The 14,828-nt window shown below is 51.0% G+C and overlaps 1 protein-coding gene across 4 annotated transcripts in view; it reads left to right on the top strand.

Annotated features, from left to right (window-relative positions):
* The first annotated feature begins 938 nt into the window (after positions 1-938).
* Positions 939-14,828, top strand: part of CDC14A (cell division cycle 14A) — a 129,475-nt gene continuing 115,585 nt past the window's right edge. For 2 of the 4 annotated variants that reach the window (XM_066246747.1, XM_066246745.1), the window contains exons 1-2: positions 939-1,066; positions 2,877-2,967. In XM_066246747.1, coding sequence (XP_066102844.1) covers positions 973-1,066; positions 2,877-2,967 — 185 coding nt within the window. In that variant the 5' untranslated portion in view covers positions 939-972. Of the gene's footprint in view, positions 2,092-2,876; positions 2,968-9,820; positions 9,898-14,828 lie in introns of those variants that run through there. The other 2 variants (XM_066246746.1, XM_066246748.1) reach the window with 2 other exon arrangements.

The following is a 14,828-nucleotide window of genomic DNA, read 5'->3' as shown; positions in this document are numbered from 1 at the left end:
AAAAGTACTCATTTAGATACAAATACATCACTTCACAGGCAATGGATCGACTCTGCATTGATCGAACACGGACATTTACAAATTAGTCTTCCAATATCAAAAAGGAGGACACTTTTCGAGGGAGGAGAGAACTTACAAAAGAAGGATTGTCCTCCCTAAAAGAGGACTATTGGTCAGCTTACTTTTGAGATAGCTTTTCCTCATGTGAAGATTGGGGATGATGGTGGGAGGTGCTCTTCAGTGACTCTCCCAGCTTTAAATTGATATGATTCTGACCTTAGAGCTTCAAGATTTGGATGTCAGGGTAGATTTTTGTCTTGACTATCTTACAAAGGGCCTGTTCGATTATAATGAGACGTTCCGAATGCTGTAGCAATGTTTGTCCATCATTTTCCGTGCCTGTTTAGCTTCTTGGATAGCCAGCAAAGTTAGTTGCCTAAGGGGCCAAGTAAGGCCAGGGTGCCGAGCTTTACTCGCTGGCCGCAGGGAGCTCCCTCCAAGTCCGGAATCGGCTCTTGCCACGTGCGCCCCCTTTCTCCCAAGGGGTAAAGGAGCCTCCGCAAATCCCAAGGCGGGTGACAATCCCTTTCTGTTTCTGGTGAAAACAGTCAGAGCGCATGCTCTTCTGACGATGGGTCTGGAGCGCCATTTTCATATCTAAGAATCTGTCCTCTAATTAGACACATCCGCGGGACACCCGGCATTGAAGTTGCTCAGGAACAAGCCCAGGGCCTCCGTGAACGGACCCACGCTTTGCACGCTTCTGCCGAGACCACGGAAAGATATTCTTTTGTTAATTCTCCCCGAAGACAAGTGGCTCTCTCCAGTCCCTCTGGTCCGTCCCCTCCCCCCTCCCCCCCCCCCCCCGGGTGGCCTCGCCCCGCCCCCGCGGAATCAGAGCAATATAAAGGTTGGCTTTTGTGATGACTGCGCTTACGGTGTGGCCCAAATCTGAGTAGGTGGGGGAACCGGATGGGAACGTTTGCCCCCGTGAGCACAGAGCACACGATCCACCCGAGTCCAGTATGTGCAGAGAAAGCCAGTACGAGATCTTCTGAGCTAGGAGGTAGCGCTTCGGTTTTCCTATTTTTTTAGTCAGATGGAGATCCGTCGGAGGTGGGGGATGGAGGTTGGTTGAAAGATCTACGAGAAGCGAGTGTGTGTGTGTGTGTGTGTGTGTGTGTGTGTGTGTAAGCGCGCGCCCGCGAAAGAGTTTAGAAGAACGTGGTCGCGTAGGTGCAGAGAGCCAGGGGCGCAGCGCCACCCGGGCACCCGCCCCCGGCGCCACTGTTTCATTGATAAGTTTAGGTCCGTAGGCAGCGCCGAGCTCCTGTGGGCCGAGAGCCCAGCTTTCCGCACAGCAATTGGCGGAAGGCAACAAAGCCTTAGCAACCAGCTCTTGGTGACCCGCGGGGCGCCTGGTGACGCGCGCGGGCAGTGCGGAGGCAGGAGCCGACTGTCCCTTTAAGGGATGGCCGCGGAGCCCTGAAAGTGGAGGGGCAGAGGGAGGGCGGGGAGGAAAGTCTGGGGGCGGACCCGGGGGGGAGGAGGAGGAGGAAGAGTTGCTGCTGAAAGGAGGCGGTGAAGGAGGAGCCGGGGCCGCCGCTGCCAGCCCGGGGCACCGGAGTCCTGCCCGCTGCCACACGAGTAGCCACGGGCGCGATCGGGGCCAGAAGTCGGCTCCTCCATGGTCACTCTGGAAGCCGGGAGGAGACTTTGCCTGGCCGTGCGAGCGGCTGTTGGTTTCCCAGACGCGGCGGCAGCGGAGCAGCGGCGGCAGCCGGGTCCCAGCCGGAGCGGCCACAGCCTGGGGCGTGTGCGCCCCGCGCAGAGCGGGCTCGGGCTCCCCACGGAATGTCCCCGGGGCGCCCGGCGCGCTGACCCCCCAGCTGCCTCCGCCTTCGGCGTCTGCTGCCTCTCGCGGTCCGGCTCGGTGTTCCGGACTGCGAGCTCCCCGGCTCCTGGGCAGGGGGGAAGCCCCCGGGGGCGGGTGTCCCCAGCTGGCCACGACCCAGCCCTCCCCCGTGCGCATCTCGCTTAAGATGGCAGCGGAGTCAGGGGAACTAATCGGGGCTTGCGAGTTCATGAAAGGTGAGGAGCAGCCGCCCCGCCTCCTCCGACCCCCCCGGGCCCCAACTCCTCACTCGTCTCCCCTACGTCCCAACCGCTGTCCCCGGCTTCTCCGGGGCCCCAGCGTCTTGCAGCTGCCGCGCGCGCGCTCAGCCCCCCTCGCTACTGTCCTCTCCCCCAGGACCCCCTGCTTCCGCTTCTCTTTCTCCCGTCCCTCGTTCCCTCTGCAGCTCCGTGGGCTGGCCTACCCGCAGGTCGTGGGACAGCACCCGTTTCTGCCAGGCTCCCGCACGCAGTCCTGCCCGCGGGGATCCTTTGGGTCGCCTTGATCTTACTCTTGCTGGCCTCGGTGTTCTGGACACTACCCCATCTCCCGACCCCCATCACACCCCGCTGTCTCTCCTCCCTTCCTCTTCTCGAAGTCCCCGGAGCTGCAGGGGAAGGCTCGCCTCTCTTCTCCTCCCGCAGCAGCTGGAGGTTTCTGAACCCAACTTGCATCTCCAGTTCTACGGGTACCCCGGCTTCCAGGCGCTCCCGCTGGCTTGAACCCAGGGCGACGCGGCGCTCTGCCCCCACCCCACCGGGCCAGAGTCCCTCACTCAGGTCCTCTACATGCCTGTCTGACTGCTGTGTCCTTGGGTCTCTGTCGCTTTCTGGGAGAGATCAGGTTTCTGCAAGAATCCCACGTGTCAATGGTCTTTAAATAATGGGTAGCCCTTGCGATGTTGATCTTCCGTGTATTGTCACCACCTCCAGCTTCCCCACGTCTCATATGTTTTCTCCTATCTTTTAAACTTGTCTTTCAGATCGGTTATATTTTGCTACTTTAAGGAATAGACCAAAAAGCACAGTAAATATCCACTATTTCTCCATCGATGAGGAGCTGGTCTATGAAAAGTAAGTTTCTATTATTATCATTATTTTTTTCTCAACCATTTAGCTTGTGGGCTCATTGGTGAGGAAACACCACACACTTTTATGGCCATTTTATTTACTTTTCCCCAGTGGTGCAAGCAACAATACCAGTCGTTTTTTTAAAGCTCAGGTGTTTGGGGAGAGGCCAATGTGACTTGAGAGAGTTAATGTGACTTGAATCTGGCAACATCTCCATCCTTTTGGGCCTCTATGTGCATTAGTTCTTTTTACCACCAGGAAAGACCGCAGCTGTGGACCCCCTAACTCTCCCAGGGCAGAGCCAGGGCCAGGGAGACACGCATTCTGTCCTTGCCGGACTCTGAAATGGCCTGTGAGTTCGTCGCCCAGTGTTTATGCATTGGGCCCCAGAGTCCAGGGCAGTGTGTGTGTGTGTGTGTGTGTGTGTGTGTGTGACAGGTGCTTCACCTTCACAGTTCACGAGGCTGCTGCTGGCCCTTAGGGTGTGTTTTTGTTTGTGCAACTCTTGTTTTGGAAAGTGGGACCCATTGAGCTGGGCTCACGTTTTTTTTTTTTCTTTTTCTTTTTTTTCTATGAGTGAGAAGATGTTTACCTGTATGACCAATTCCGGAGTCATTTTCCTTGGATGCACCAAGCCTTGCAGTATTAAGTTTCTGTTGCCTTTGAGGAGTGGTACGGGAGTGTGATTTCTTTTCTTTAGTTACTTCGCTATTCAGTAGAAGCAACAGAATAAGAAATAAGAAGGCTAGATGGACTGGGTTATGTCCTTTTATCAAATGAGCTGGTGTTTCATAACAGTCAAATACATTCTAACTTAAACATTTAATTTTACTTTCTTGTTATCTTATTTAAATGGGAAATTAGATTAACCCAACTAAGTGAACCTTGGTTACTCTAGTTAGCTTCCTAGGACTTGTCCTGTTAAAAAGGGTCGGGGCAGATCTGCCTAAGGATTTGTGGGTACCACCAGGCACCCCAAGAGTCAGTACCCTTGACCTTCCATGGCATATCTTTTAGTTGAGGGAAAACAAACTCGAATTGCCACGGCAGGGTAGGCGTTCTGGAAACCAATGTCTTCAGGATATTTCTCTTAGAGGTGCCGGGAGCAGGGTGATTCTTGAAGGGCTGAAGGGAAAGTGGGAATGAAAGAGCCCTTTGCCGCTGCTCCCTGCTGCTCTGAGCCGCTGCTGGGAAGGTCTGAATCCCTGGTGTCAGATTACAGCTCTGCTCCGAGACAGAACGGACTAATACCCCTGCTCCCTGACCCCAGCTACCTGGGTGAGGTCACTGCCTGCAGTGTTGATTGGGTGCTCACTCTATTGTTGGGAATGTGCATTGTTGTGGCTTTCTTTGGGGGAGTTCAAGGTTTGGGGACCCCTCATGAGTCTGAGGGTAGGGACTGTGTATCTTGCCATTATGTTCAGTTCTGTCGTGACTCACGTGCCAGAGGTTGTACCTGTGAACAAGCCCCAGTCACCGAGGACTGAGGTGCTTCTTTTGGGATTGCTAGGTGGTCAAGATCCGGCAGCAGATCACACGGAGCCAGCTCCACACAGGGCTCAGTGGTCTTTTTATTCTAGTATTGCTAGATGAGGACCATTTTTGGTGTGATTTTCATGATGACATTTTAGGATAGGGCTGCAAATCACATTCCTCTTAGTGTTCATTTCCGGGGTCTCATAAAGAAAGCCCTTCCCGGAGAAGGTCAGTTTACGTTGTGAGTACGGGTGTCACTGGAAACTAGGACGAGGCCTCCCTCCGGTCCGGTGGAGCCTCTCCTTCGGACTCGACTTTGCCTCACGGCCGTAGCACAGAGGTGGACGTGTTTCTGATCCCCCCACAACTCCATCTCCCCCGGCAGAGTACGGAGGGCTGGATGGCGTAGATACAGTGACAACGAATGTATATTACCTTCCGGGAGCTGCAGGTTTGGGGGGACAATGACAGGCCTGCAGTTAGAGGTATAGAAAAGATACCTGCCCTGAAGGGCACACCAGTGCTGGGCTCGGAGGAAGGCGCAGGTGGGTGGGGGCACATCTGGGTTAGGGGTCCACGGGGGGCATTAAGGTTGGCCTGGAGGGCGGACGGAGTGTCCTGAGGCTGAGATGTGAGAGAGAGAAGAGCAGAGTGAGGTGGGTGCCCTGGGGGGGGGGTGCTCAGAGCCTGGTACATCCCGCAGTTTGCCTGGCGTGCATACAGGTCAAGTGGGCACGTGTAATCTGAAGCCGAAAGGTCAGCCGGAGACAGACCGAGAGCCAGGCTGGGAGACGCAGTGTCCTAGGATGCGGGGGGACCCCCGAGGGTACGGCTGGTACCCCTGGGTCCCTGCTCACTGGGAATAATAGCAGACACCTCCTGGGCATTCCAGCTCACACCGGAGGCTGGCTGTCCTCGGTGTCTCGCGCCTGCTCGTTGGTTTTACTCTCACAGCAGCTCTGTGGGGGCAGGCTCGGTCATCCGCAGTGTGCACCCGGGGAGAGGAAGGGGCAGAGAGGTTAGGTCACGTGCCCAAAGTCGCAACAGGAAGAGGTGGCAGAGCTGGCCTAGGAAACCACTCCCTCCGGTGCTGGAGAACAAGTCCCCTCTCTCAAAACATTAATATGCTAGCATCCCTTAAGATGGATTAGGCATGAGGTAGAAGCCCATTGGAAAAAATAAAACCTCTAGAATGCTCAGGGAGAAGAAATCGGGCCTAGGTGAGGCTTGGTGGCAATGGTGGGGGGAAGGACAAGGAAGGATCTGAGTCCATGTGACCTGGCCACAGACCAGGTGGATGGGGTGCGGAGGAGAGAGAGGAGTCAAAGAAGTCCTCGAGCCAGCAGGGGTCACAGCCAGCCTGCAGGGGGCCATCACCTGAACCAGGAAGCGGGTTTGGAGGGAGAGCCAGGCATTCCATTTTGGTTCTGTTGAGTTTGAGGTCCCTCACACACACTTGGGGGTTTCCCCCAGAGATGAACTGGCAGCGCGAGTGACGGGAAGGCTGGGGAGAAAGAAGGAGACGTCACCAAGGTCTATATGTCACCGGCAGGGCCAGGGTGGGAAGAGAGCAGGGTGAGGACAGGAACAGAGGCGTCCGGCTCATGGGCCCCTCCGTTTCTCTGAAGCGGAGGACGAGAGAGAGAGACAGCAAGGCCCCCCAGGAGGACGCGTCTTGGTAACCTGGGTTCTGTCTGTGGAGGGTGGCTTGCGGCCAGAACAGTCCTGACTGGCCTGTTGTATCACACATGTCTCTGAGAAGAGTGGTCTGCTCACGCACGTTATCACGCGGGCCCGTCCGGCCCTGGGCCCATGTGCCTAGCTGCTGAATGTTTAATGCAGCGCTGTCTGTCTGGCTCAGTTATCACCTTGGACGTGCAACTGTTGGATTATTTTTGAATCTGGAAGTAGACTCTTCACCGATTAGCCTGTGGGTATTCTGGACATATCTGTGTTGTGTGCAGACGCTGGCGTAGTCCTGGAAGGAAGACAGCGCTCATGATGGAAGTGACAGCCTCCTGAGAAGCTGGGGGAGAACATTTCAAAGTGGCCTCATGAGGTCAGGAAGGCTGTTTATTAGCCACGAACGTCTAAATTTTCTGCTGGATATATAAATAGAACTGAGTATAAAGGCCTGTGCCGTTTTAGTAAAATGCGGTTGATAAGAAAGCCTACAGTATATATCCTTGGGGTATGATTTCACAGATCAGACTTAAGATCAGGGTATAATCTAGCACCCTTGTGGGACAAAAAGAACCCCATAGAAAGGGAGCCTTTCAAAAATTTATCTGTCTTTGATTAAACTGCCACCAAGGCACCGCCCTCCAGAAAGCCTAGTTCTTTGGTTTGGGAATTGGGCCCTGTCTGTAATCTACAAACAGGCTTACTCTTTATAACTTGGCTCACATTATTATTATTTTTTTGGCTGCAACGTTAGCAGAATCAAATATGCTAGTTGTTTAAAACCTTTGCGTGTCTCCTCCCCCCCCCCCCATTAATGTCGAAGCTGGTGCCACATTGTTTGTGCCCAGAAAGCCGGTTCGCTGGGAAGGGTAGTAGAGGGGTCCTCCCCTCCAGCCTTATCCATTTTCATTTCTCCCTTCCTGGTGTTGGCGAAGGAAAGGAATTGGCCGGACAAGGCAGGAGGGCGCTCTTTGGGGACACACTCTGGGGAGCACGAGAGAACAGACCTCCTCTCTTGAGGACGCATTAGCTAACCTGCCGATTTAAATCATTTTCAAAACTTTCGACTTCCATTTACACTTTATTAAAGCAGCCTGATATGAATGCTGCCGGGAACTTTTGAATAAAATCATTTATAGAAGAATGATTTCCTTTATGTCGTCGGCAGCATAGGTTTGAGTGAAAATGTGAACCTAGGACATCTTGGAAATACAGAAAAAACAAACAAACTTCTTTTGCCTGGAGATATTTGTAGGAATGGAGTATCTAGGTTTGATAAGAGTGAGAAGACACTTTTTTTTTTTTTTTTTGCTTTTCAATTTTGGTTTCAACTGGAACGTGTAGCAAAGAGGTTAATTTAATGGAAACGTATGTGTGTTACTGTCAATCTCTCCCTTTATGGCCGTCAAGGTTTGCTTTACGTGCTTAGGTGCTCCTAGGCTGGTGCATGAATGTTAACAAGGGTTATGTCCTCTCGTTGGATTGATACCTTTATCCTTAGGTAGTGTCCTTCTTTGTCTCTTACTGTAACTTTTCTTTAAAGTCTACTTTGTCAGATATAATAAGTCTTGTTGCTGCTCTAGCTTTTTTTGTTTTCTTTTCATTTCCATGAAGCATCTTTTTCTATCCCTTTTCTTTTAGTCTCTGTTTATCTTTTGTTCTGATGTGGGTCTCTTGTAGGCAGCATATATCTGGGGTTTGTTTTCTTATCCATTCAGGAACCCCGTGTCTTTTGGTTGGAGCATTCCAGCCATGTACATTTAAAATGACGCTCGATTGACAGGTACATATTTATTTCCACTTTATTCTTTTAACTATGTTCCTCTGTTCTTCTCCTCCTCCTCCTCCTCCTCCTCCTCCTCCTCCTCCTCCTCCTCCTCCTCCTCCTCCTCCTTCTTTAAGCAGGCCCTTGAACATTTCTTGCAACACTGTTTGTTGTAACACTGGCTCCGTAGTAGCAAACTCTTGTTAGCTTTTTCTTGTCTGCAGAGCTCTCTACTTCTCCTTCAATTTTAAATGAGAGCCTGGCTGGGCAAAGTCTTCTTGGTTGTAGGTCCTTGTTTTCATCACTTTGAATATTTCATGCCAACTTCTTCCGGCCTGAAATGCTTCTGCTGAGAAATCAGCTGGCAGTCTTATGGGAGTTCCTTTGTAAGTAACTGTCTTTCTCTTGCTGCTTTTGAGATTCTTTCTTTGTCTTTCGCTTCTGCCTTTGTAATTATGATGTGTCTGAGTGTGGGCCTCTTTGGCTCCGTCTTGTTAGGGACTCTCTGCGCTTCCTGACTTGTGTGTCTTTTTCCTTCTCCAGGTTGGGGAAGTTTCGCTCATTATTTCTTCAGATAGGTTCTCAATCCCTTTCTCTCTTCTCCTTTTGGTAACCCTGTAATGCGGATGTGGTCACGCTTCATGTTGTCCCAAACGTCACTCAAACTATACCCATTTTCCAAAATTCTTCTTTCTTTTTGCTGCTCTGATTGGGTATTTTTTCTGCCTTGTCTTCCGAATTACTGATTCGACCCTCTTCTTCATCTAATCTGCTGGTTATTCCTTCCAGTGTATTTTTCATTTCAGATACTGTATTCTTTATCTCTGGCTGGGTTTTTTTTTTTTTTAAATATTTTTATTATGCAGTTATCATAGTATAGTGTATTTTATTTATTTATTTATTTTTATTTTTTTACAGGGACAGAGAGAGAAAGTCAGAGAGAGAGATAGATAGGGACGAACAGACAGGAACGGAGAGAGATGAGAAGCATCAATTATCAGTTTTTTGTTGCGACACCCTAGTTGTTCATTGATTGCTTTCTCATATGTGCCTTGACCATGGGCCTTCAGCAGACCGAGTAACTCCTTGCTTGAGCCAGCAACGTTGGGTCCAAGCTGATGAGCTTTTTTTGCTCAAGCCAGATGAGCCCGCGCTCAAGCTGGCGACCTCGGGGTCTCGAACCTGGGTCCTCGGCATCCCAGTCCGACGCTCTATCCACTGCGCCACCGCCTGGCCAGGCTGGCTGGGTTTTTTTTAAAATAGTTTTTATATCCTTTTTCATGCTGTTGAGCATCCTTGTAACTATGACGTTGAACTCTGTATCTGACAAATTGCTTGCCTTCCTTTTGTTTAGCTCTTTTTCTGGAGAGTTCTCTTGTTGTTTCCTTTGGAGCCTGTTTTTTTTTTTTTTTTTGTCTCCCCATTCTGGCTGCTTCTTTGTGTCTGTTTCTCTGTATTAGAGAAATGTGTTATGACTCCCAGTCTTTGTGGGGTGGCCTCAGGTAGTAGGTGTCCTGTGGGGGTCCAGTGGTGTACTTTCCCTTTTTCACACGTGAGCTGGGCGCCCCTGGGATGTCCCTTGTGTGGGTTATGTGGGCCCTCCTGTTGTAACTGAGTCTTGATGGCCATTGGCCCACTCCTGCGTGGGATCGACCCTCGAGCTGGCTGGCTGTGAGGCTCCACCCCGACCGCGGCGTGCAGGTGCTCGCTGTGCAGGTGCTGGCCACGCAGAGCGGAATTCAGCCCGGCAGAGTCCGGTGCCTGCTGGGCTCTCCCTGTGCACAGGCTGCTTGTGAAGTGTATTAGGTCCTGGCCCCTGGGTGTGTCAGTCAGTTCTGAGCCTCTTGGGAGGGGCTGTGGTGCAGGCCAATGTGACTGGCCCTTGGCAACCTGTTTGGAGCTACCGGTGATCCACAGTTTGTGGCTGCCTCTCCTGGGCCTGCGTGTGTGTGGGAAGAACCAAGCTGAGAACCAAGGCTGGTTTTTACCGGTACCAGGCCCTGAGGCAGGTCAGCGAAAGTCCCAAGGCACCCCAAGACCCACATTCCCCCTGCCGGTGGCCGGTTAGGCTCAGTCACTGGAAGAGCCTCTGGCGGTACTCAGGCTGCTCGGAGGGCCTCTGGCGGTACTCAGGCTGCTCGAAGAGCCTCTGGCGGTACTCAGGCTGCTCGAAGAGCCTCTGGCGGTACTCAGTCACTGGAAGAGCCTCTGGTGGTACTCAGGCTGCTCGAAGAGCCTCTGGCGGTACTCAGGCTGCTCGGAGAGCCTCTGGCGGTACTCAGGCTGCTCGGAGAGCCTCTGGCGGTACTCAGGCTGCTCGGGGTGGGTTCTCAGTGAGTCACCTGGGAGGGGGAGTGGTGTTCACCAGGTTGATACAGGTTCTAACCTGGTGCCAGTGCTGGGTGTGAGGCCACTCAGCAAATGCCCCCTGGTATACCAAGTCTCGCTGCCACCTCCTGGGTGCTCGCACACCTCTGTGCTGGGGTGGAGTCTCAGAGAGTCAGTGGGGTGAGGCCAGCGGAGTTTATTAGACCCAAACAGACCGAAATTTGGCTGCGAGGGAGGGCTGTGCTCTGGTTGGGTGTGTGAGGGAGAAATGGCCCTTGTCCCAGAGCCACTCAGCTCAGTCTGAAAAGCCAGCTTTTTATAAGCCTATAAAAACTCCTTTTGCAGGCTGTCCGCTGAGATGTTCTTGCTGCTTAGCTTAGGATATGGTTTCTGTGTAGAATTCTTCAGCTTTTCAAGGATGGTAGGTTTGTGCTTCCTTCCCCCGTCCTCCTTCCTGCCATCCTAGCCTTGCAAAAAATGCCCCAGTATTCTTCAGGGCCACTTTTGTTTTAATGCTGTGGTTTGAACGCCCGAGTGTTAGGCGTGTGCTTGTGTCTGCGTGTACCTGTGCCTGTGACTAGCAGCACTACGTCCTAGTGTAGGAGAGGAGGGAACAGACTGATCTGTACACAGTCACCAGTCAGTACTGAATTCTACAACCCACGATTGTCAAATTTTACTGTGATTTCAATACCTGCTGCTTTGACCTCTTGAGTATTCACAGTGGGTCACTCATCTTCATGAGGACCAAGGATCTGTTCTTTCTGCTTGCTTGAAAATGTGAATTTTAACTGAGGGGCTAAGGACTCAGTTAAAAGAGGGTGAGTCTTACTCAACCTGGCCGCCTGACAGAGGTCCAAACGGGCCACAGGGGAGCTCTGTGGGGGAGCTCCACGGGGTGGGGGGAGGCGTCCCTTACTGAGTTCTGTCTTTGTGGCTTATTTTGTTTGAAGTAGGTTCCTAAAACATGAGATGCTTTTATTTGTAAGTCCATAAACACATTCCAGAGCCAAAAGTCAATGGCTTTTACTTAGCCATAGCTTAATAAACCTTTGTGATTAAAAAGAAAGAAGAAGAAGGATAAGGAGGAGGAGGAGGAGGAGGAGGAGGAAGAGGAGCAGGAGGAGGAGGAGGGGGAGGAGGAGGAGGAGGAGGAGGAGAAAGAAGAAGAAGAAGAAGAAGAAGAAGGAGAAGAAGGAGAAGAAGAAGAGGAGGAAAGAAGAAAGAAGAAATAACACAACACATTTTTATACAAAAAGCATCACTGAACACCTGCAAGTGGCTGCAGACTGCCATAGAAGAGACTGACATCAAGATGAACTGGACTGTGGTGCGGAATGTCATGCCCGGGCTCTGCGGACCCACAAAGACCTAAAGGAGGAGGTTGAGGCAAATACAGGGCAATAAACCACAAAAGCTGCCAGCATCCCGTTAGGAGCCCGAGGAAGGAAGAGGCGATCGCTGCCCGGCGAGGAAGGCTCCGTGGTGACGTCTGAGCTAGCTTGGCAAGGGTGTTGTGAGAACAAAGAATATATTTTACGATCCCAGAGATTGACAAGTACTGCCTGGCTTTGCTTATTGTTGTGTCTCTACACTCAGCACAGTGCCTGGCAGACAGATGGTGCTCAGGGAGTTCTAGCTGAATGAATGAGTGAAAAAATGAAGAAGAAAAAAGATTTCAGGGGCTGAGGACAGCAAGAATCTGTTCGGGGAGGTGGAATATCTGAGTGCAGAGGAGCAGAGGTGGATTTAACGGCGGGTGGACCGGGCGGGCGCCCTGGGCCCCGACTTCTGAAGGGCCCCGCAAAACCCCAACTTGACACTTTTTTCTAATGACACCAAGTTTGGTTTCAGATGTGCAGTTTTAACATTAATAGCACATAATATTTTTTATTTCTTTAAAAATACGGTTAACATGTATTTTTATTTTCCTTGTCTCTCTCTCTCTCTTTTTTTTTCTAAGGGGCTCAATATTTTCTTCTGCACCTGAGGCCTCAACCAACCTTAATCTGCTTCTGCAGAGGGGTCACCGGGGAGGCTGGACAGCTGGTTGGGGGACTGGGTTGGGGGAGAAGGCCTTTGAGTCTCAGCCCTGCTGGTTTGTGAATGGCAGGGAGACCCCTCCCCAGAGCTGTGCTTTCGGACCGGACCCCATGACCGGCAGGGCGGGTGGGTCAGGTTGTAGCGACGGGAACAGAAAGGCCAGATGGAGGAAAGGGCCAGAAAGGATGGGCTGACCAGACGAGGGGCGAGGGGGAATGGAAGGCACGTTCAAGGTTTCTGGCTCAGGTGGTTGGGAGAAAGAGACAGCTTCAGGGGGGCCCCTCATTCACGTAGATCAGGAGAGCTGTCTTCTGTTGCTCTGCTTTATTTGGGGGATGGGAAGACAGAATAGAGAGGGAAGAGGGTCTGTAATGAACGCCAAAGAGGATCTTTGTCTTTTGTGATCTTTATGCAGAAAACAGACAATGCCCACCCTGCATGGTTCGATATTGCCTTGTTCAAAGTCTGGGGAGGTGGGTGGGACGCATGCCATCAAGTTCTCTTCTGGCCATTGAAGGAGCTGGGACTCTGAACACTTCAGTGTGGAATTCATGTTTGTTTTTAAAAAACAACATATATATTTTTAAATTTTTATTTATTTATTTATTTTTTACAGAGACAGAGAGTGAGTCAGAGAGAGGGATAGACAGGGACAGACAGACAGGAACAGAGAGAGGCGAGAAGCATCAATCATTAGTTTTTCATTGCGCGTTGCAACACCTTAGTTGTTCATTGATTGCTTTCTCATATGTGCCTTGACCGCGGGCCTTCAGCAGACCGAGTAACCCCTTGCTGGAGCCAACGACCTTGGGTTCAAGCTGGTGGGCTTTTCCTCAAACCAGATGAGCCCGCGCTCAAGCTGGCGACCACGGGGTCTCGAACCCGGGGTCCTCTGCATCCCAATCCGACGCTCTATCCACTGTGCCACCGCCTGGTCAGGCAAAAAACAACATATTTTTAAGCATTAGTTTTTTTTAAATTAATTAATTTATTTTTAACAGAGACAGAGAGAGAGTCAGAGAGAGGGATAGACAGGGACAGACAGACAGGAATGGAGAGATGAGAAGCATCAATCATTAGTTTTTCGTTGCGCATTGTGACACCTTAGTTGTTCATTGATTGCTTTCTCATATGTGCCTTGACTGTGGGCCTTCAGCAGACCGAGCAACCCCTTGCTCGAGCCAGCAACCCTGGGTCCAAGCTGGTGAGCTTTTGCTCAAACCAGATGAGCCCATGCTCAAGCTGGCAACCTCGGGGTCTCGAACCTGGGTTCTCGGCATCTCAGTCCGACGCTCTATCCACTGCGCCACGCCTGGTCAGGCTAAGCATTAGTTTTTATTCACTTAAGAAACTGATTTTATGAGTCAACTGTGTGGTACTTCCAGGACCACCCAAGGATCAGGTGTTGAAGGAGAACCCTCAAAAGCGTGGCTTTCTTTATGGAAAGCATGTCCGAGCCCCCGTCCCCGGCCGCTTGGAAACATCTGGCAGGCGATCAGCATCCGTTTGTGATTGACAGTGAATTCTTCGTAGAAAATAGTTGTTCTGAACAACAGATCTGGCATAAAGTTCCATTGATTCTCTAATTTAATATTTGGGTCGTAAGGATGTTCGCATCCTGTTTCAACGGAAGAATTTGCTAGTTTGGATTTGTTCTTCTGTTACGAAATTTAATTTTCTCTTGAGGACCAGGAAAGATGGTTTATCTCAAACGTTGTGTGGTCTCCTTGGCGGAGAGAGTCCAGGCGGGCGCTCACCCAGCTGTGTCTGGGAACGCCGCGTTTCACTGGGGCAGCTTCTATACGAGGATTGGGAGAAGAACCACGTCTTGAACTATGAGAGCACATTTCAAATATTCACAGATCAAAAATTTCAGCGTCCAACTTTTATAAATTGGTGGGGACCTTTCAAAAGTGAACCTCCATCTCTGCCTTCTTAAAGCGTGTGCTGATTAGCTTTTTTTCCTCTAACAGTCAGACTCCATTATCATGAATATGTGGGTTGTACAGTCTCACAGTCAGGGGTCGTGGCAGGGGTTCCCAAAGCAGAAGGGGCTCTCTGGTTAGGTAGCAGGCGATGCCTGCGTGCTAAACGTCTTGTATCTTCTCGTGGTTTTCATTCATGGTCAGTTTGGATGGATGGTTAACGGCAGGTCCTCCCTTATCCGCAGTTTTGCTTTCCTTGGCTTTCGTTTCCGGCGGTTAACTGTGGTCCAGAAATATTAATGCAAAACACCAGAAATAAATAATTCATGAGTGTTACATTTCCCGCTGTTCTGAGTCGCAGGATGAAATCCTGTGCCATCCCGCTCTGTCCCGCCTGGGACGGACGGGGGTCATCGCTTTGCCCACCCTGCGTGCCCGGGTGTACACACACCTCCTGCCCGCCAGTCACTCAGTAGCCGTCTGGGTTATCCGGTTGACTGCAGCAGAATCAAAGGGCTTGTGTTCATGTAACTCTTATTTTACTTCATAATGGCCCCGAAGCCAGTCGTGTAACTTTTTTTTTTTTTTTTTTTTTTTTTATAATTTTATTTTTTTAATGGGGTGACATCAATAAATCAGGATAC

Source organism: Saccopteryx bilineata, chromosome 11 (assembly GCF_036850765.1).
Source record: "Saccopteryx bilineata isolate mSacBil1 chromosome 11, mSacBil1_pri_phased_curated, whole genome shotgun sequence".
NCBI lineage: Eukaryota > Metazoa > Chordata > Mammalia > Chiroptera > Emballonuridae > Saccopteryx > Saccopteryx bilineata.
Note: the sequence above shows the minus strand (reverse complement) of the source record. Positions and strands in the feature narration are given on the sequence as shown.